The sequence below is a fragment of the Oncorhynchus tshawytscha genome, linkage group LG06 (genome assembly GCF_018296145.1).
Source record: "Oncorhynchus tshawytscha isolate Ot180627B linkage group LG06, Otsh_v2.0, whole genome shotgun sequence".
NCBI lineage: Eukaryota > Metazoa > Chordata > Actinopteri > Salmoniformes > Salmonidae > Oncorhynchus > Oncorhynchus tshawytscha.
The window spans coordinates 4,573,084-4,595,998 of NC_056434.1; the positions used below are offsets into that span (position 1 = coordinate 4,573,084).

Consider the following 22,915-nt stretch of genomic DNA (forward strand, 5'->3'; position numbering starts at 1 on the left):
CTCTGATCTGGAGGACTCACTAAACAGAGAACATCCCTGGTCATCCCTACTGCCTCTGATCTGGAGGACTCACTAAACAGAGAACATCCCTGGTCATCCCTTCTGCCTCTGATCTGGAGGACTCACTAAACAGAGAACATCCCAGGTCATCCTACTGCCTCTGATCTGGAGGACTCACTAAACAGAGAACATCCCTGGTCATCCCTACTGCCTCTGATCTGGAGGACTCACTAAACAGAGAACATCCCTGGTCATCCCTTCTGCCTCTGATCTGGAGGACTCACTAAACAGAGAACATCCCAGGTCATCCCTACTGCCTCTGATCTGGAGGACTCACTAAACAGAGAACATCCCTGGTCATCCCTACTGCCTCTGATCTGGAGGACTCACTAAACAGAGAACATCCCTGGTCATCCCTTCTGCCTCTGATCTGGAGGACTCACTAAACAGAGAACATCCCTGGTCATCCCTTCTGCCTCTGATCTGGAGGACTCACTAAACAGAGAACATCCCTGGTCATCCCTACTGCCTCTGATCTGGAGGACTCACTAAACAGAGAACATCCCTGGTCATCCCTACTGCCTCTGATCTGGAGGACTCACTAAACAGAGAACATCCCTGATCATCCCTACTGCCTCTGATCTGGAGGACTCACTAAACAGAGAACATCCCTGATCATCCCTACTGCCTCTGATCTGGAGGACTCACTAAACAGAGAACATCCCTGATCATCCCTACTGCCTCTGATCTGGAGGACTCACTAAACAGAGAACATCCCTGGTCATCCCTACTGCCTCTGATCTGGAGGACTCACTAAACAGAGAACATCCCTGGTCATCCCTTCTGCCTCTGATCTGGAGGACTCACTAAACAGAGAACATCCCTGATCATCCCAAATCTAAACTACAAAAGAGAACATCCCTGGTCATCCCTTTGCCTCTAAATCTGGAGGACTCATTTAAACAGAGAACATTTATATTTTAACTGCCTCTGATCTGGAGGATTTATAACAGAAACAGTTTTATACTTTATCTAAAACTCACTAAACAGAGAACATCCCTGGTCATACTCTGATCTGAGGACTCACTAAACAGAGAACACCTGGTCATCCCCTGCCTCTGTCTGTAAGGACTCACTAAACAGAGAACATCCCTGGTCATTTCTGCCTCTGATCTGGAGGACTCACTAAACAGAGAACATCCCTGATCATCCCAACTGCCTCTGATCTGGAGGACTCACTAAACAGAGAACATCCCTGATCATCCCTACTGCCTCTGATCTGGAGGACTCACTAAACAGAGAACATCCCTGGTCATCCCTACTGCCTCTGATCTGGAGGACTCACTAAACAGAGAACATCCCTGGTCATCCCTTCTGCCTCTGATCTGGAGGACTCACTAAACAGAGAACATCCCTGGTCATCCCTACTGCCTCTGATCTGGAGGACTCACTAAACAGAGAACATCCCTGGTCATCCCTTCTGCCTCTGATCTGGAGGACTCACTAAACAGAGAACATCCCTGGTCATCCCTACTGCCTCTGATCTGGAGGACTCACTAAACAGAGAACATCCCTGGTCATCCCTTCTGCCTCTGATCTGGAGGACTCACTAAACAGAGAACATCCCTGGTCATCCCTACTGCCTCTGATCTGGAGGACTCACTAAACACAAATGATTTATGTGTAAATTATCTCTGAGTGTACCCCTGGCAATCCATACATAAAAATAAAATACAAAATGGTGTCATCTGGTTTGCTTAAATATAAGAAATTTGGAATTTGAAATGATTTATATTTTTAACTTTTGATACTATATTTATAACCAAATAGTTTTATACTTTTATAAAACACCCTAGCAACACCAGGGCTACATGATGGGAATAGCTCTCGCTGTTTCCCCTGTCCTCAGGACATGTAAAGATGTCCACACACACATCTACCTGTTGTTTTGTGCTCTCGGCCTGCAGCAGGCTATGGTTGCAGGCTTGTTGCAACCGGACCATCTCCTCTTGCAGCTGCTGCAGGTCAGCCTGACTCTGCAAACGCTGCTGCTCACAATGGGATCGTAGCTGGGCCTCTGCATGCTCCCTCTGCAGGGTTAGGTTCACACACTGCTGTTCCTGTACATCACATCACACACACACACACACACACACACACATACACACACACACACACACACACACACACACTGTACACACACACACACACACACACACACACACACACACACACACACACTGTACACATACACACACACACACACACACACACACACACACACACACACACACACACACACACACAATTGATTTGTTTTAAATACAGCTCTAGGTCATACAACGGCAAAAAAACGACAACATTCAAAGATTGTCTGATGAGCATTTATGATCAGTCAGTTATGTACTGTACTGTAGAGATCAGTCTGTTATGTACTGTACTGTAGAGATCAGTCAGTTATGTACTGTACTGTAGAGATCAGTCAGTTATGTACTGTACTATAGAGATCAGTCAGTTATGTACTGTACTGTACTGTAGAGATCAGTCAGTTATGTACTGTACTGTACTGTAGAGATCAGTCAGTTATGTACTGTACTGTAGAGATCAGTCAGTTATGTACTGTACAATACTATAGAGATCAGTCAGTTATGTACTGTACTATAGAGATCAGCCTGTTATGTACTGTACTGTAGAGATCAGTCAGTTATGTACTGTACTGTAGAGATCAGTCAGTTACGTACTGTACTGTACTGTACTGTAGAGATCAGTCAGTTATGTACTGTACTGTAGAGATCAGCCTGTTATGTACTGTACTATAGAGATCAGTCAGTTATGTACTGTACTGTAGAGATCAGTCAGTTATGTACTGTACTATAGAGATCAGTCAGTTATGTACTGTACCATAGAGATCAGTCAGTTATGTACTGTACTATAGAGATCAGTCAGTCACATACTGTACTGTACTGTACTGTAGAGATCAGTCAGTTATGTACTATACTATAGAGATCAGTCAGTTATGTACTGTACTATAGAGATCAGTCAGTTATGTACTGTACTATAGAGATCAGTCAGTTATGTACTGTACTGTACTATAGAGATCAGTCAGTTATGTACTGTACTATAGAGATCAGTCAGTTACGTACTGTACTGTACTATAGAGTTCAGTCAGATTTGTACTGTAGTATAGAGATCAGTCAGTTATGTACAGTACTATAGAGATTCGTCTGTTATGTACTGTACTATAGAGATCAGCCTGTTATGTACTGTACTATAGAGATCAGTCAGTTATGTACTGTACTGTAGAGATCAGTCAGTTATGTACTGTACTGTAGAGATCAGTCAGTTATGTACTGTACAATACTATAGAGATCAGTCAGTTATGTACTGTACTATAGAGATCAGTCAGTTATGTACTGTACTGTACTATAGAGATCAGTCAGTCATGTACTGTACTATAGAGATCAGTCAGTTATGTACCGTACTGTAGAGATCAGTCAGTTATGTACTGTACAATACTATAGAGATCAGTCAGTCATGTACTGTACTATAGAGATCAGTCAGTTATGTACTGTACTGTAGAGATCAGTCAGTTATGTACTGTACTGTAGAGATCAGTCTGTTATGTCGGGGCGGCAGGTAGCTTAGTGGTTAGAGCAGGTAGCTTAGTGGTTAGAGCAGGTAGCTTAGTGGTTAGAGCAGGTAGCCTAGTGGTTAGAGCTGTAGCCAGTACTTAGAGATCAGTCAGTTAGTGGTTACTGTACTATAGAGGTTCAGTCAGTTAGTGGTTAGAGCAGGTGTTAGTGGTTAGAGATCAGGTCAGCTTAGTGGTTAGAGCAGGTAGTACTAGTGGTTAGAGCAGGTAGCCTAGTGGTTAGAGGCAGGTAGCTGTAGTGGTTAGTCAGGTATGTACTGTGGTTAGAGCAGGTCTGTTATGTGGTTAGAGCAGGTAGCTTAGTGGTTAGAGCAGGTAGCTTAGTGGTTAGACCGCTGGGCCAGTAACCGAAAGGTTGCTGGATTGAATCCCCGATATGACAAGGTGAAAATCTGTCGTTCCTTCCCTGAACAAGGCAGTTTAACCCACTGTTCCCCTGTAGTCCGTCATTGTACGTAAGAATTTGTTCTTTTAACTGACTTGCCTTAAGTTAAATAAAACAATTAAATGTATTGTAAGAGGAGTTTGATTCCATAACAGGACTGTTCCTCTCTAACAGCAATCCAACAGCTGTGTTTTACCTTGTCGACGTGTTCCTGCTCCAGTTGTTCTCTGTGACTGTGTTCTTTGGTGCTGAGGGCTATCCGGTGGTTCCTCTCTGCATGAGCCAGCTTGGTTTCCAGTTCCTCTCTCTCCTGCGCCGCCCGGGACACCTGCAGCTCAACCTCCGCCTTTAAACGGGCCACCTCACCTGGACCGACACACAAGTTCACATGAATCTGTCATTTTACACTGATATTTATTTATAATGGACAATTAGCAAAACGGTCCTTCGAGCCGGAACTCAATGCACTCATGATTACCGCCATCTTAAAAAATAAATAATAATAATAATTATCATGAATTAGCAGTCTGTCTCCCCCTGTCTGGTGCGGATAGCCCCGCCACACTCCCCCCTCTCTGTTCACCGTCTGCCCTGGTCTGTCTCCCCCTATCTGGTACAGGTACTCCACCACACTCCCCCCTATCTCCCTGGCCTGTCTCCCCCTGTCTGGTACAGGTAGTCCACCACACTCCCCCCTCTCTCCCGTGATTCCGCTCGCCTCCATCACACTAATCAAATCAAATTTATTTGTCACATACACATGGTTAGCAGATGTTAATGCGAGTGTAGCGAAATGCTTGTGCTTCTAGTTCCGACAATGCAGTAATAACCAACAAGTAATCTAACTAACAATTCCAAAACTACTGTCTTATACACAGTGTAAGGGGATAAAGAATATGTACATAAGGATATATGAATGAGTGATGGTACAGAGCAGCATAGGCAAGATACAGTAGCTGATATCGAGTACAGTATATACATATGAGATGAGTATGTAAACAAAGTGGCATAGTTAAAGTGGCTAGTGACACATGTATTACATAAGGATGCAGTCGATGATATAGAGTACAGTATATACGTATGCATATGAGATGAATAATGTAGGGTATGTAAACATTATATAAGGTAGCATTGTTTAAAGTGGCTAGTGATATATTTACATAATTTCCCATCAATTCCCATTATTAAAGTGGCTGGAGTTGAGTCAGTGTCAGTGTGTTGGCAGCAGCCACTCAATGTTAGTGGTGGCTGTTTAACAGTCTGATGGCCTTGAGATAGAAGCTGTTTTTCAGTCTCTCGGTCCCAGCTTTGATGCACCTGTACTGACCTCGCCTTCTGGATGATAGCGGGGTGAACAGGCAGTGGCTCGGGTGGTTGATGTCCTTGATGATCTTTATGGCCTTCCTGTAACATCGGGTGGTGTAGGTGTCCTGGAGGGCAGGTAGTTTGCCCCCCGTGATGCGTTGTGCAGACCTCACTACCCTCTGGAGAGCCTTACGGTTGAGGGCGGAGCAGTTGCCGTACCAGGCGGTGATACAGCCCGCCAGGATGCTCTCGATTGTGCATCTGTAGAAGTTTGTGAGTGCTTTTGGTGCTGCGCCTTCTTCACGATGCTGTCTGTGTGAGTGGACCAATTCAGTTTGTCTGTGATGTGTATGCCGAGGAACTTAAAACTTGCTACCCTCTCCACTACTGTTCCATCGATGTGTATAGGGGGGTGTTCCCTCTGCTGTTTCCTGAAGTCCACAATCATCTCCTTAGTTTTGTTGACGTTGAGTGTGAGGTTATTTTCCTGACACCACACTCCGAGGGCCCTCACCTCCTCCCTGTAGGACGTCTCGTCGTTGTTGGTAATCAAGCCTACCACTGTTGTGTCGTCCGCAAACTTGATGATTGAGTTGGAGGCGTGCGTGGCCACGCAGTCGTGGGTGAACAGGGAGTACAGGAGAGGGCTCAGAACGCACCCTTGTGGGGCCCCAGTGTTGAGGATCAGCGGGGAGGAGATGTTGTTGCCTACCCTCACCACCTGGGGCGGCCCGTCAGGAAGTCCAGTACCCAGTTGCACAGGGCGGGGTCGAGACCCAGGGTCTCGAGCTTGATGACGAGCTTGGAGGGCACTATGGTGTTAAATGCCGAGCTGTAGTCGATGAACAGCATTCTCACATAGGTATTCCTCTTGTCCAGATGGGTTAGGGCAGTGTGCAGTGTGGTTGAGATTGCATCGTCTGTGGACCTATTTGGGCGGTAAGCAAATTGGAGTGGGTCTAGGGTGTCAGGTAAGGTGGAGGTGATATGGTCCTTGACTAGTCTCTCAAAGCACTTCATGATGACGGATGTGAGTGCTATGGGGCGGTAGTCGTTTAGCTCAGTTACCTTAGCTTTCTTGGGAACAGGAACAATGGTGGCCCTCTTGAAGCATGTGGGAACAGCAGACTGGTATAGGGATTGATTGAATATGTCCGTAAACACACCGGCCAGCTGGTCTGCGCATGCTCTGAGGGCGCGGCTGGGGATGCCGTCTGGGCCAGCAGCCTTGCGAGGGTTAACACGTTTAAATGTCTTACTCACCTCGGCTGCAGTGAAGGAGAGACCGCATGTTTTCATTGCAGGCCGTGTCAGTGGCACTGTATTGTCCTCAAAGCGGGCAAAAAGTTATTTAGTCTGCCTGGGAGCAAGACATCCTGGTCCGTGACTGGGCTGAATTTCTTCCTGTAGTCCGTGATTGACTGTAGACCCTGCCACATGCCTCTTGTGTCTGAGCCGTTGAATTGAGATTCTACTTTGTCTCTGTACTGACGCTTAGCTTGTTTAATAGCCTTGCGGAGGGAATAGCTGCACTGTTTGTATTCAGTCATGTCACCAGACACCTTGCCCTGATTAAAAGCAGTGGTTCGCGCTTTCAGTTTCACACGAATGCTGCCATCAATCCACGGTTTCTGGTTAGGGAATGTTTTAATCGTTGCTATGGGAACGACATCTTCAATGCACGTTCTAATGAACTCGCACACCGAATCAGCGTATTCGTCAATGTTGTTGTCTGACGCAATACGAAACATCTCCCAGTCCACGTGATGGAAGCAGTCTTGGAGTGTGGAGTCAGCTTGGTCAGACCAGCGTTGGACAGACCTCAGCGTGGGAGCTTCTTGTTTTAGTTTCTGTCTGTAGGCAGGGATCAACAAAATGGAGTCGTGGTCAGCTTTTCCAAAAGGGGGACGGGGCAGGGCCTTATATGCGTCGCGGAAGTTAGAGTAACAATGATCCAAGGTCTTTCCACCCCTGGTTGCGCAATCGATATGCTGATAAAATTTAGGGAGTCTTGTTTTCAGATTAGCCTTGTTAAAATCCCCAGCTACAATGAATGCAAAGTTCGTTCAGAGCCATCGATGTGTCTGCTTGGGGGGATATATACGGCTGTGATTATAATCGAAGAGAATTCTCTTGGTAGATAATGCGGTCTACATTTGATTGTGAGGAATTCTAAATCAGGTGAACAGAGGGATTTGAGTTCCTGTATGTTTCTTTCATCACACCATGTAACGTTGGCCATAAGGCATACGCCCCCGCCCCTCTTCTTACCAGAAAGATGTTTGTTTCTGTCGGCGCGATGCGTGGAGAAACCCGCTGGCTGCACCGCTTCGGATAGCGTCGTTCCAGTGAGCCATGTTTCCGTGAAACAAAGAACGTTACAGTCTCTGATGTCCCTCTGGAATGCTACCCTTGCTCGGATTTCATCAACCTTGTTGTCAAGAGACTGGACATTGGCAAGAAGAATGCTAGGGAGTGGTGCACGGTGTGCCCGTCTCCGGAGTCTGACCAGAAGACCGCCTCGTTTCCCTCTTTTTCGGAGTCGTCTTTTGGGTCGCTGCATGGAATCCACTCCGTTGTCCTGTTTGTAAGGCAGAACACAGGATCCGCGTCGCGAAAAACATATTCTTGGTCGTACTGATGGTGAGTTGACGCTGATCTTATATTCAGTAGTTCTTCTCGACTGTATGTAATGAAACCTAAGATGACCTGGGGTACTAATGTAAGAAATAACACGTAAAAAACAAAAACCTGCATAGTTTCCTAGGAACGCGAAGCGAGGCGGCCATCTCTGTCGGCACCGGAAGTTACTGTTGGGGCGAGTGACTCTTGGAACTTACAACAGATAGCCCCAAGTCATTATATATATTTTTATTGTACTTTATGCTATTTGCCTCATTACTCCTGCATGCTTTGTTTTGTTGACAATGAACTTGCTCGTCTACCCAACCGTCTGTTTGTTCCCACACTCATGACTGACTCTCTATTGGTTACACAGACTCTTGGCCTCACATCCTATTCTAACCACCTCTCGCGGGCTTTGAATTCATAAAAAAAATAGCTCTCCCTGTCCTTTGCCGTGCCCTGATTGTATTGTGAAGCCATAGTTGTTTTGTTGCTTTTATACAGTAATTTCAGATTATTATTTATGTCATGCGATTAGTGATTAATTTATGTTTGTCCCTCAATTGCAGAGCTCTCCCTGTCCTTTGCCGTGCCCTGATTGTATTACTGCTGATGATATCAGGAAATGTCCATGTACATCCTGGCCCGTCTACTGTTGCAAGGCCCCATATTCTGACTTGTGCTCTGATATCTGCTTTACTGATTTCTGCTCTCGTTAAAAGCCTGGGTTTTCTGCACGTTAAGCTTATAACCTAATATGGATCAATTGAAGATGTGAGATGTGAGTTTCAACAGTACTGTGTAACTCCGGTAGGTATAATCTGAAGTCAAATGTCTACTGTTTGCTGACCATCTGGTGCTTCTGTCCCCAACCAAGGAGGGCCTACAGCAGCACCTAGATCTTCTGCACAGATTCTGCCAGACCTGGGCCCTGACAGTAAATCTCAGTAAGACAAAAATAATGGCGTTCCAAAAAAGGTCCAGTCGCCAAGACCACAAAAACAAATTCCATCTAGACACCGTTGCCCTAGAGCACACAAAAAACTATACCTACCTCGGCCTAAACATCAGCGCCACAGGTAACTTCCACAAAGCTGTGAACGATTTGAGAGACAAGGCAAGAAGAGCCTTCTATGCCATCAAAAGGAACATAAAATTCAACATATCAATTAGGATCTGGCTAAAAATACTTGAATCAGTTACAGAACCCATTGCCCTTTATGGTTGTGAGGTCTGGGGTCCGCTCACCAACCAAGAATTCACAAAATGGGACAAACACCAAATTGAGACTCTGCATGCAATATCCTGCAAAAATATCCTCTGTGTATAACGTAAAACACCAAATAATGCATGCAGAACAGAACTAGGCCGATACCCACTAATTATCAAAATCCAGAAAAGAGACGTTAAATTCTACAACCACCTAAAAGGAAGCGATTCCCAAACCTTCCATAACAAAGCCATCACCTACAGAGAGATGAACCTGGAGAAGAGTCCCTTAAGCAAGCTGGTCCTGGGGCTCTGTTCACAAACACAAACACACCCCACAGAGCCCCAGGACAGCAGCACAATTAGACCCAACCAAATCATGAGAAAACAAAAAAATAATTACTTGACACATTGGAAAGAATTAACAAAAACTAGAATGCTACTCGGCCCTAAACAGAGAGTACACAGTGGTAGAATACCTGACCACTGTGACTGACCCAAACTTAAGGAAAGCTTTGACTATGTACAGACTCAGTGAGCATAGCCTTGCAATTGAGAAAGGCCGCCGTAGGCAGACCTGGCTCTCAAGAGAAGACAGACTATGTGCTCACTGCCCACAAAATGAGGTGGAAACTGAGCTGCACTTCCTAACCTCCTGCCAAATGTATGACCATATTAGAGACATATATTTCCCTCAGATTACACAGATCCACAAAGAATTCGAAAACAAACACGATTTTGATAAACTCCCATATCTACAGGGTGACATCACAGTGTGACATCACAGCAGCAAGATGTGTGACCTGTTGCCACAAGAAAATGGCAACCAGTGAAGAACAAACACCATTGTAAATACAACCCAGATTTATGTTTATTGATTTTCCCTTTTGTACTTTAACTATTTGTACATCGTTACAACACTGTATATATATATAATATGACATTTGTAATGTCTTTATTCTCTTGGAACTTCTGTGAGTGCAATGTTTACTGTTAATTTGTATTGTTTATTTCACTTTTGTTTATTATCTATTTCACTTGCTTTGGCAATGTTAACACATGTTTCCCATGTTAATAAAGCCCCTTGAATTGAATTGATAGAGGGAGAGGAGAGAGAGCCAGAGAGACATGGAGGGGGGTAGAGAGAGAGAGGAGCGGAGAGGTGAGGCAAAGAGAGAGAAGGAGAGATGGTGGAGAGGAGAGACAGAGAGAAAGATATAGAGGAGAGAGAACGAGGTGAGGGGGGGATTGGGGCACAGACGACAGCAGGTGAACAGCAGGAGGACAGCAGGAGGACAGCAGGTGAACAGCAGGAGGACAGCAGGAGGACAGTAGGAGGACAGCAAGTGAACAGCAGGAGGACAGCAGGACAGCACATGGGTGTGTTTGTACTCACGCGTCAGGTCCTCGTCAGCCATCGTTAGGGTGCTTCGCTCCACCTCCAGTCGGTTTCTCTCCCCCTCCAGAGAGGACACTAGCTCCTGGCCCTCAAAGACACACGTCTCTAGAGACTCCTTCTCCGCTCTGACAAACAGCACATACAGAGAGAATTTAGCATTTATTGAATAAGAGAGAGAGAGAACGACAGAGAGAGAGAGAGAGAGAGAGAACGACAGAGAGAGAGAGAATGACAGAGAGAGAGAGAGCTGGTAGCCCCATTCATCAAACTACCAGGTGTGAAACAGGGAAGGGACTCAGGGGGTATGCTAATTTGATAAAGTGCAGACTTAACCCACTCTATTAAATTAATCAAAACAGGAACATTTTACATCTGACTAGAAATTCAAAAGGAAATGATCTTAACAGAGAAAAATGTCCTCCTGTGTGCTACCTATATCCCCCACTTTAACGAAGACAGCTTCTCCATCCTGGAGGGGTAAATCTATCATTTCCAGGCCCAGTACTAGTCTGTGGCGACCTAAATGCCAGAACTGGACACGAACCTGACACCCTCAGCACACAGGGGGACAAACACCTACCTGGAGGTGTCAGCATCCCCTCCCCCATATGCCCCCCTAGACACAACTACGACAACATAACCAACAAAAACAGGTCACAACTCCTGCAGCTCTGTCGCACGCTGGGTATGTACATAGTTAATGGTAGGCTTCGAGGGGACTCCTCTGGTAGGTACACCTATAGCTCATCTCTTGGCAGTAGTACTGTAGACTACTTTATCACTGACCTCAACCCAGAGTCTCTCAGAGCGTTCACAGTCAGACCACTGACACCCCTATCAGATCACAGCAAAATCACAGTAGAAAATCTTAACTGTATATTTGACCTCTCAGCTACCCTATCAAATCTATAAATGTCGAACAGAAAACTTAAAATTAACAACAATGACAAATGGTTTGATGAAGAATGCAAAAACCTAAGAAAGAAATTGGTGAAACCTGTCCAACCAAAAACATAAAGACCCAGAAAACCTGAGTCTACGCTTTCACTATGGTGAATCACTAAAACAATACCGAAATACACTACGGAAAAAGAAGGAACAGCATGTCAGAAATCAGCCCAATGTAATTGAAGAATCCATAGACTAACCACTTCTGTGAAAAATGGAAAACACCTAAAAAAAAGAGTTATCTATCCAAAATGGAGATGTATGGGTAAGCCACTTCTCCAATCGTTTTGGCTCTATAACAAAGAGCAAAAACATATACATGATCAAATACAAGTCTTAGAATCAACTATTAAAGACTACCAGAACCCACTGGATTCCAGAACACACTGGATTCCAGAACACACTGGATTCCAGAACACACTGGATTCTCCTATTACCTTGAATGAGCTACAGGACAAAATACAAACCCTCCAACCCAAAAAGGCCTGTGGTGTTGATGGTATCCTTAATGAAATGATCAAATATACAGACAACAAATTTCAATTGGCTATACTAAAACTCTTTGAAATCATCCTTGGCTCTTGCATCTTCCCCAATATTTAGAACCAAGGACTGATCACCCCAATCCACAAAAGTGGAGACACATTTGACCCCAATAACTACCGTGGGATATGCGTCAACAGTAACCTGGAAAATCCTCTGCATTATCAATAACAGCAGTCTCGTACATTTCCTCAGTGAAAACAATGTACTAAGCATTGTGGCAAATGGCTTTTTACTGAATTATCGTACGACAGACCATGTATTTACCCTGCACACCCTACTCGACAAACCAACAAACCAAAACAAAGGCAAAGACTTCTCATACTTTCTTGATTTCAAAAAGCCTTCGACTCAATTTGGCATGAGGGTCTGCTATACAAACTGATGGAAAGTGGTGTTGGGGGTAAAACATACAACATTATAAAATCCATGTACACAAACAACAAGTGTGCAGTTAAAATTGGCAAAAAACACACATTTCTTCACACAGGGTCGTGGGGTGAGACAGGGATGCAGCTTAAGCCCCACCCTCTTCAACATACATATCAACGAATTGGCGCGGGCACTAGAACAGTCTGCAGCACCCGGCCACACCCTACATCACACTGAAGTCAAATCTCTACTGTTTGCTGATGATCTGGTGCTTCTGTCCCCAACCAAGGAGGGCCTACAGCAGCACCTAGATCTTCTGCACAGATTCTGACAGACCTGGGCCCTGACAGTGAATCTCAGTAAGACCAAAATAATGGTGTACCAGAAAAGGTCCAGATACCGTTGCCCAAAAAACTATACATACCTTTGCCTAAAAATACTTGAATCAGTTATAGAACACATTGCCCTTTATGGTTGTGACCAAGAATTCAACCGAGAACTCACAAAATGGGACAAACACCAAATGAAGACATGCAGAGCAAATAATGCATGCAGAGCAGAATTAGGCCGATAATAAAGATAGAAAATAAACTTTAAATTCTACAACCACCTAAAAGGAAGCGATTCCCAAACCTTCCATAACAAAGCCATCACCTACAGAGAGATGAACCTGGTGAAGAGTCCCTGAAGCAAGCTGATCCTTGGGCTCTGTTCACAAACAGACTGCAAAGAGCCCCAGGACAGCAACACAATTAGATTTCATCTACTTCACTTGCTTTGGCAATGTTAACATGTCTGTCCCATGCCAATAAAGCCGCTTGAATTGAATTGATTTGAATTGAGAGCGAGAACGACAGAGAGAGACAGCGAGAGAGAGAGAGAAGTTCATTTTTCATCTGCTGCATTACAATAACACACACACACACACACACACACACACACACACACACACACACACACACACACACACACAGTGTGGTAAAGAGGTTAGGGCTCTGAAAATAGGACCATTGAAACCCTATAGGTACATGAAGCAGTAAAATTCAATGAACCACGGTTGGTATACTCCGTCAATAAAACCCAACCTGAAACGTCTTGTTACACAACGACACACGCTATGGTACTGTTCTGCACAAGAAAGAACCAGACCCACATACCCACCCACCCACTCACTTACCCACCCTCCCTCCCCACACCCAGAAACACACACTGCCTTACCTGAGAATCGCCAGCTCCTGTTCCAGGCCCCATGCCCTGCGGTCAACGGCAGTCAGCTGGACCCCCAGACTGGCCTTGTCCTTGGCCACATCCTCTCTGTCATGATGGGCCCTCTGCAGGGCCACAGCCTTGCTGTCCAGCTCTCTACGGCTGGAAGACAGTTGGTCGGACAAGGACTGGACCTGCTTATTAACCTGGGCATAAACACAGGAACACGTCGTGATGTCTCTGTGTCAGTTAGCAGGTCAGTCTGTGGTTGGTGGTTGTGATGTTTCTGTGTCAGTTAGCAGGTCAGTCTGTGGTTGGTGGTTGTGATGTTTCTGTGTCAGTTAGCAGGTCAGTCTAGTAGCACATCACAACCACCAACCACAGACTGACCTGATAACTGACACACATCACAACCACCAACTACAGACTGACCTGCTAACTGACACAGAGACATCACAACCACCAACCACAGACTGACCTGCTAACTGACACAGATACATCACAACCACCAACCACAGACTGACTAATCACACATCACAACCACTAACCACAGACTGACCTGCTAACTGACACAGATACATCACAACCACCAACCACAGACTGACCTGCTAACTGACACAGAGACATCACAACCACCAACCACAGACTGACCTGCTCACAACCACCAACCACAGACTGACCTGCTAACTGACACAGATACATCACAACCACCAACCACAGACTGACCTGCTAACTGACACAGAAACATCACAACCACAGACTGACCTGCTAACTGACACAGAAACATCACAACCACCAACCACAGACTGACCTGCTAACTGACACAGATACATCACAACCACCAACCACAGACTGACCTGCTAACTGACACAGAGACATCACAACCACCAACCACAGACTGACCTGCTAACTGACACAGATACATCACAACCACCAACCACAGACTGACCTGCTAACTGACACAGAAACATCACAACCACAGACTGACCTGCTAAGTGACACAGAAACATCACAACCACCAACCACAGACTGACCTGCTAACTGACACAGAGACATCACAACCACAGACTGACCTGATAACTGACACACATCACAACCACCAACTACAGACTGACCTGCTAACTGACACAGAGACATCACAACCACCAACCACAGACTGACCTGCTAACTGACACAGAAACATCACAACCACCAACCACAGACTGACCTGATAACTGACACACATCACAACCACCAACTACAGACTGACCTGCTAACTGACACAGATACATCACAACCACCAACCACAGACTGACCTGCTAACTGACACACATCACAACCACCAACCACAGACTGACCTGCTAACTGACACACATCACAACCACCAACCACAGACTGACCTGCTAACTGACACACATCACAACCACCAAACACAGACTGACCTGCTAACTGACACACATCACAACCACCAACCACAGACTGACCTGCTAACTGACACACATCACAACCACCAACCACAGACTGACCTGCTAACTGACACACATCACAACCACCAACAACAGACTGACCTGCTAACTGACACAGAAACATCACAACCACAGACTGACCTGCTAACTGACACAGAAACATCACAACCACAGACTGACCTGCTAACTGACACACATCACAACAACTAACCACAGACTGACCTGCTAACTGACACAGAGACATCACAACCACAGACTGACCTGCTAACTGACACACATCACAACCACAGACTGACCTGCTAACTGACACAGAAACATCACAACCACAGACTGTCCTGCTAACTGACACAGAGACATCACAACCACAAACCACAGACTGACCTGCTAACTGACACACATCACACCACAACCACAGACTGACCTGCTAACTGACACAGAGACATCACAACCACCAACCACAGACTGACCTGCTAACTGACACACATCACAACCACCAACCAACTGACCTGCTAACTGACACAGAGACATCACAACCACCAACCACAGACTGACCTGCTAACTGACACACATCACAACCACCAACCACAGACTGACCTGCTAACTGATACAGAAACATCACAACCACCAACCACAGACTGACCTGCTAACTGACACACATCACAACCACCAACCACAGACTGACCTGCTAACTGACACAGAACATCACAACCACCAACCACAGACTGACCTGCTAACTGACACACATCAAAACCACCAACCACAGACTGACCTGCTAACTGACACAGAAACATCACAACCACAGACTGACCTGCTAACTGACACACATCACAACCACAGACTGACCTGCTAACTGACACACATCACAACCACTAACCACAGACTGACCTGCTAACTGACACACATCACAACCACCAACCACAGACTGACCTGCTAACTGACACACATCACAACCACCAACCACAGACTGACCTGCTAACTGACACAGAGACATCACAACCACCAACCACAGACTGACCTGCTAACCGACACAGAAACATCACAACCACCAACCACAGACTGACCTGCTAACTGACACGGAACCATCACAATCACCAACCACAGACTGACCTGCTAACTGACACAGAGACATCACAACCACCAACCACAGACTGACCTGCTAACTGACACAGAAACATCACAACCACAGACTGACCTGCTAACTGACACAGAAACATCACAACCACCAACCACAGACTGACCTGCTAACTGACACACATCACAACCACCAACCACAGACTGACCTGCTAACTGACACACATCACAACCACCAACCACATACTGACCTGCTAACTGACACACATCACAACCACCAAACACAGACTGACCTGCTAACTGACACACATCACAACCACCAACCAGACTGAACTGCTAACTGACACACATCACAACCACTAACCACAGACTGACCTGCTAACTGACACACATCACAACCACTAACCACAGACTGACCTGCTAACTGACACAGAAACATCACAACCACAGACAGACCTGCTAACTGACACAGAAACATCACAACCACAGACTGACCTGCTAACTGACACAGAAACATCACAACCACAGACTGACCTGCTAACTGACACACATCACAACCACCAACCACAGACTGACCTGCTAACTGACACACATCACAACCACCAACTACAGACTGACCTGCTAACTGACACACATCACAACCAACCACAGACTGACCTGCTAACTGACACACATCACAACCACCAACCACAGACTGACCTGCTAACTGACACACATCACAACCACCAACCACAGACTGACCTGCTAACTGACACACATCACAACCACCAACCACAGACTGACCTGCTAACTGACACAGAGACATCACAACCACCAACCACAGACTGACCTGCTAACTGACACAGAGACATCACAACCACCAACCACAGACTGACAGAGACCTGCTAACTGACACAGAAACAGTGCATTCGTAAAGTGTTCAGTAAAGTACAGCCTAACTCTAAAATGGATTACATAAAAACATTTTCCAACACACAATACCTCCTAATGACAAAGAGAAAACAGGGTTCAAGACATTATTGCAAATTAATAAAAAATTAAAACAGAAATACTTTTTTCAAGTCAAATCAAATTGTATTGGTCACATACACATGGTTAGCAGATGTTAATGCGAGTGTAATGAAATGCTTGTGCTTCTAGTTCCAACAGTGCAGTAATATCTAACAAGTAATTTAACAATTCCCCAACAACGACCTAATACACTCAAATCTAAAGGATTAAATGAGAACATGGACATATAAGTATATGGACGAGCGACGGCCGAGCGGCATCGGCAAGATGCAGTAGATGGTATAAAATACAGTATATACATGTGAGATGAGTAATGTAGGATATGTAAACATTATTTAAAGTGCCATTATTTAAAGTGACTAGTGATCAATTTATTAAAAGTGTCCAGTGATTGGGTCTCAATACATTATGTGATATGAGTAATGTAAGATATGTAAACATTATTAAAGTGGCATTATTTAGAGTGCATTGTATAAAGTGACTAGTGATCCATTTATTAAAAGTGTCCAGTGATTGGATCTCAACGTAGACGACAGCCTCTCTGAGTTAGTGATTGTTGTTTAGCAGTCTGATGGCCTTGAGATAGAAGCTGTTTACCAGTCTGATGGCCTTGAGATAGAAGCTGTTTACCAGTCTGATGGCCTTGAGATAGAAGCTGTTTACCAGTCTGATGGCCTTGAGATAGAAGCTGTTTACCAGTCTGATGGCCTTGAGACAGAAGCTGTTTAACAGTCTGATGGCCTTGAGACAGAAGCTGTTTAGCAGTCTGATGGCCTTGAGACAGAAGCTGTTTAACAGTCTGATGGCCTTGAGACAGAAGCTGTTTAACAGTCTGATGGCCTTGAGACAGAAGCTGTTTTTCAGTCTCTCGGTCCCAGCTTTGATGCACCTGTACTGACTTCTGGATGATAGTGGGGTGAACAGGCAGTGGCTCAGGTGGTTGTTGTCCTTGATGATCTTTTTGGCCTTCCTGTGACATCGGGTGCTGTAGGTGTCCTGCAGGGCAGGTAGTTTGCCCCCCCGGTGATGCGTTGTGCAGACCATACCACCCTCTGGAGAGCCTTGCGGTTGAGGGCGGAGCAGTTGCCGTACCAGGCGGTGACAGGAGGCTCTCGATTGTGGATCTGTAAAAGTTTGTCTGGGTTTTGGCTGACAAAGCTACATTTCTTCAGCCTCTTAGTTTGATTACCAACACCGACGATACAGCCTACAGGGAGGAGGTCAGTGTGGTGTCAGGAAAACAGACTCTCACTCAATGTCAACAAAACAAAGCAGATGATCGTGGGCTTCGGGAAACAGCAGAGGGAGAAGCCCCCTGTCCACATCGAAGGGACAGCAGTGTAAAAGGTGGAAAGTTTTACATTTCTAGGCACATCACAGACAAACTGAAAGGGTCCACCAACACAGACAGTGTTTTTTATTGATTTTATTTCACCTTTATTTAACTAGGTATATATATATATATATATGTAACCCTAACCCTTTATTTAACCAGGTAGACAAGTTGAGAACAAGTTCTCATTTGCAACTGCGACCTGGCCAAGATAAAGCAAAGCAGTGCGACACAAACAACAACACAGAGTTACACATGGAATAAACAAAACATACAGTCAATAGTACAGTAGAAATACAGTAGAAATTTAAATGAAATAAAAATAAAAAGTATATATAATATGTGCAAATGAGGTAAGATAAGGGAGAAAAGCAATAAATAGGCCATTACAATATAGCAATTAAACACTGGAGTGATAGATGTGCAGAAGATGAGTGTACAAGTAGAGATACTGGGGTGCAAAGGAGCAAGATAAATAAATAAATACAATATGGAGATGAGGTAGATAGATGGGCTGTTTACAGATGGGCTATGTACAGTTGCAGTGATCTGTGAGCTGCTCTGACAGCTGGTGCTTAAAGCTAGTGAGGGAGATGTGAGGGAGATATGAGTCTCCAGCTTCAGTGATTTTTGCAGTTCGTTCCAATCATTGGCAGCAGAGAACTGGAAGGAAAGGCGACCAAAGGAGGAATTGGCTTTGGGGTTGACCAGTGAGATATACCTGCTGGAGCGCTTGCGACGAGAAGGTGCCGCTATGGTGACCAGTGAGCTAAGATAAGCCGGGGTTTTACCTAGCAGAGACATGTAGATGACCTGTAGCCAGTGGGTTTGGAGACGAGAATGAAGCGAGGGCCAACCAACGAGAGCGTACAGGTCGCAGTGGTGGGTAGTGTATGGGGCTTTGGTGACAAAACGGATGGCACTGTGATAGACTGCATCCAATTTGTTGAGTAGAGTGTTGGAGGCTATTTTATAGATGACATCGCCGAAGTCAAGGATCGGTAGGATGGTCAGTTTAGCAGCTCTTTCAGAACATCAGCTATCTGGATTTGGGTGAAGGAGAAATGGTGGGGGCTTTAGCGGGTTGCTGTGGAGGGTGCCGGGCAGTTGACCGGGGTAGGGGTAGCCAGGTGGAAAGCATGGCCTGCCATAGAGAAATGCTTATTGAAAATCTCAATTATAGTGGATTTATCGGTGGTGACAGTGTTTCCTAGCCTCAGTGGGCAGCTGGGAGTCTCTTATTCTCCATGGACTTTACAGTATCCCAGAACTTTTGAGTTTGTACTACAGGATGCACATTTCTGTTTGAAAAAGCTAGCCTTTGTTTTCCTAACTGCCTGTGTATATTTGTTCCTAACTTCTCTGAAAAGTTGCATATCACTGGGGCTATTCGATGCTAATGCAGAACGCCACAGGATGTTTTTATGCTGGTCAAGGGCAGACAGCTCTGGAGTGAACCAAGGGATATATATGTTCCTAGTTCTACATTTTTTGAATGGGGCATGCTTATTTAAGAGGGTGAGGAAGGCACTTTTAAAGAATGACCAGGCATCATCTACTGACGGGATGAGGTCAATGTCATTCCAGGATACCCGGGCCAGGTCGATTAGAAAGGCCTGATCGCAGAAGTGTTTTAGGGAGCGTTTGACAGTGATGAGGGGTGGTTGTTTGTTCGCAGACCCATTACGGATGCAGGCAGTGATCGCTGAGATCTTGATTGAAAACAGCAGAGGTGTATTTGGAGGGCAAATTAGTTAGGATGATATCTATGAGGGTGCCCGTGTTTACGGATTTGGGGTTGTACCTGGTAGGTTCATTGATCATTTGTGTGAGATTGAGGGCATCAAGCTTAGATTGTAGGATGGCCGGGGTGTTAAGCATGTCTCAGTTTAGGTCACCTAGTAGCACAGGCTCAGAAGATAGATGGGGGGCAATCAATTCACATATGGTGTAGAGGGCACAGCTGGGGGCAGAGGGTGGTCTATAGCAAGCGGCAACAGTGAGAGACTTGTTTCTGGAAAGGTGAATTTTAGAAGTAGAAGCTCGAATTGTTTGGATACAGACCTGGATAGTAAGACAGTAGATTGCAACACAGCCCCCTTTGGCAGTTCTATCTTGGCGGAAAATGTTTTAGTTAGGGATGGAGATTTTAGAGTTTTTGGTGGTTTTCTCAAGCCAGGATTCAGACACGGCAGAGTGTGCTAAAGAAGTGAGTAAAACAAACTTAGGGAGTAGGCTTCTAATGTTAACATGCATGAAACCAAGGCTTTTACAAACTTAGGGTAGTGAATGCATAAGTACTCAGACCATTTGCTATGAGACTAGAAATCGGGCTCAGGTTTATCCTGTCTCCATTGATCCTTGATATGTTTCTACAACTTGATTGGAGTCCACCTGTGGTAAATTCAATTGATCGGACATGATTTGGAAAGGCACACACCTGAATATATAAGGTTCCACAGTTGACAGTGCATGTCAGTGCAAAAACCAAGCCATGAGGTCGAAGGAATTGTCCGTAGAGGTCCAAAGATAGGATTGTGTCGAGGCACAGATCTGGGGAAAGGGTACCAAAACATTTCAGCTGCATTGAAGGTCCCCAAGAACATAGTGGCCTCCATCATTCTTAAATGGAGAAGTTTGGAACAACCAAGACTCTTCTGAGTGCTGGCCGCCCGGCCAAACTGAGCAATCAGGGGAGAAGGGACTTGGTCAGGGAGGTGACCAAGAACCCGATGGTCACTCGGACTGAGCTCTAGAGTTCCTCTGTGGAGACGGGAGAACCTTCCAGAAGGACAACCATCTCTGTAGCACTCCACCAATCAGGCCTTTATGATAGAGAGTAAAAGGCATATGACAGCCCACTTGAAGTTTGCCAAAAGTCACCTAAAGACTCTCAAACCATGAGAAACAAGATTCTCTGGTCTGATGAAACCAAGATTGATGTCATTATGGGGTATTGTGTGGAGATTGAAGAGGGAAAAAAGCAATTTAATACATTTTAGAATGTAATGTAACGAAATGGGGGAAAAGTCAATCGGTTTAAATACTTTCCGAATACACTGTATATATTAAAAAATCAAATCAAATTTAATTTGTCACATGAGCGGAATACAACAGGTGTAGAATCTTACAGTGAAATGTTTAAAAATGTAATTTGTCAGTGGAAAGAGACATAATGTACATAATAACTAATATATAAGCATGTATGAGATGCGTTTTCAATGTTCTATGATAATATGGCACGGCATCTTCTCTGGGTTTGTACACTTTAGGGTCAAACTAGTGTCATGAAGCCATACCGTCACATGCTCCACCCAAGCAAAGCATTCGATTGGTTTGACGTGCTTAATTGTGTTTCATTGGTGCTGCGTTCTAAGCTCCGCCTACATGATTAAACTCAATGATTTGCGAGTTGAGCGGCGACTATTGTGGGCGGAGTTGAGCTCCAACGTCACAAAATACACACAACTGTTCTGCTGGAATCAGTATGTGACGTCGGTCATTTTCAGCCACTCAACTCCATCGTAAATCGTGGAGCTCAGATTGAGTCCTCTAAGTTCCGCCCAGCAACACATTTGATTGGTTTAAAGTGTTGTGAGGCGTCACTGATTTACACCGCGTCTCCGTCCCTTTTTTTAATAGGTTGAAGTTTATTGTCACGTATCTTTGCCCTGAAGGCAGAACTGAGCGATTTCCGCTAGATAGTCCAGCTGCAAAGTCAAAATGTGGCTATATCATAAAAATGAATGAAAACAAAATGTTAGCTTAATCTAAGGTTAGCAGTGTGGTTGCGGTTAAGGTTAAGGTTAGGTTTAACATTCAGATTTGATTGACATTTGTATCTGTGCCAGCTAGTTACAACTCTGCATATATATGTGCCTTCAGAACAAGATTCATGACAATAACCTGACCCTCTTCTTTTTTTGTGTGCTGTGTTTGTCCATAGACGACACCAGGCTTTCCGATTAGGGAAGGAGAGGGTCAAACGTTCACCAGATCTAAATTATTATTCACCGTACGGTAATCCTATATCACGCAGTAACAAAAAAAATACAAAAAACGGGGATATTGCCCGTCAATCAGAGAGTTAAGTTTATGTTGAGGCTCCAGGGTAAAAAATCATGGCCTGTAATGCCAAATACCTCTTCCTCATTCCCTTTATATTACCTACATAGTGCACTGCTTTTAACCAGAGCCCCTATGGCACCCTGGTCAAAAGAAGTGCACTAGGGAACAAGCGTGCCATTTGGGACGTTACCGTGGTAACCTCTCACAATGCAGGATGTCATAATATTACCCTGTAATTCTAGAGTTTTCCCTGCTGAGTGGAAAAGACCATTTCCTGACATACTAGGCCTCAAATTCACAAAACCGTTCACTACTGTTGACCAGAGCAAAGGTAGTGCACTAT

General features: G+C 45.0%; 1 protein-coding gene across 1 annotated transcript in view; it reads right to left on the bottom strand.

The window, feature by feature from the left end:
• Nucleotides 1-22,915, bottom strand: part of crocc2 (ciliary rootlet coiled-coil, rootletin family member 2) — a 214,643-nt gene that overhangs the window by 53,468 nt on the left and 138,260 nt on the right. The window contains exons 17-20 of the mRNA XM_042322865.1: nt 13,657-13,850; nt 10,573-10,700; nt 4,234-4,403; nt 1,941-2,120 (exon numbers count right to left, since the gene is read on the bottom strand). Coding sequence (XP_042178799.1) covers nt 1,941-2,120; nt 4,234-4,403; nt 10,573-10,700; nt 13,657-13,850 — 672 coding nt within the window. The remainder of the gene's footprint in view (nt 1-1,940; nt 2,121-4,233; nt 4,404-10,572; nt 10,701-13,656; nt 13,851-22,915) is intronic.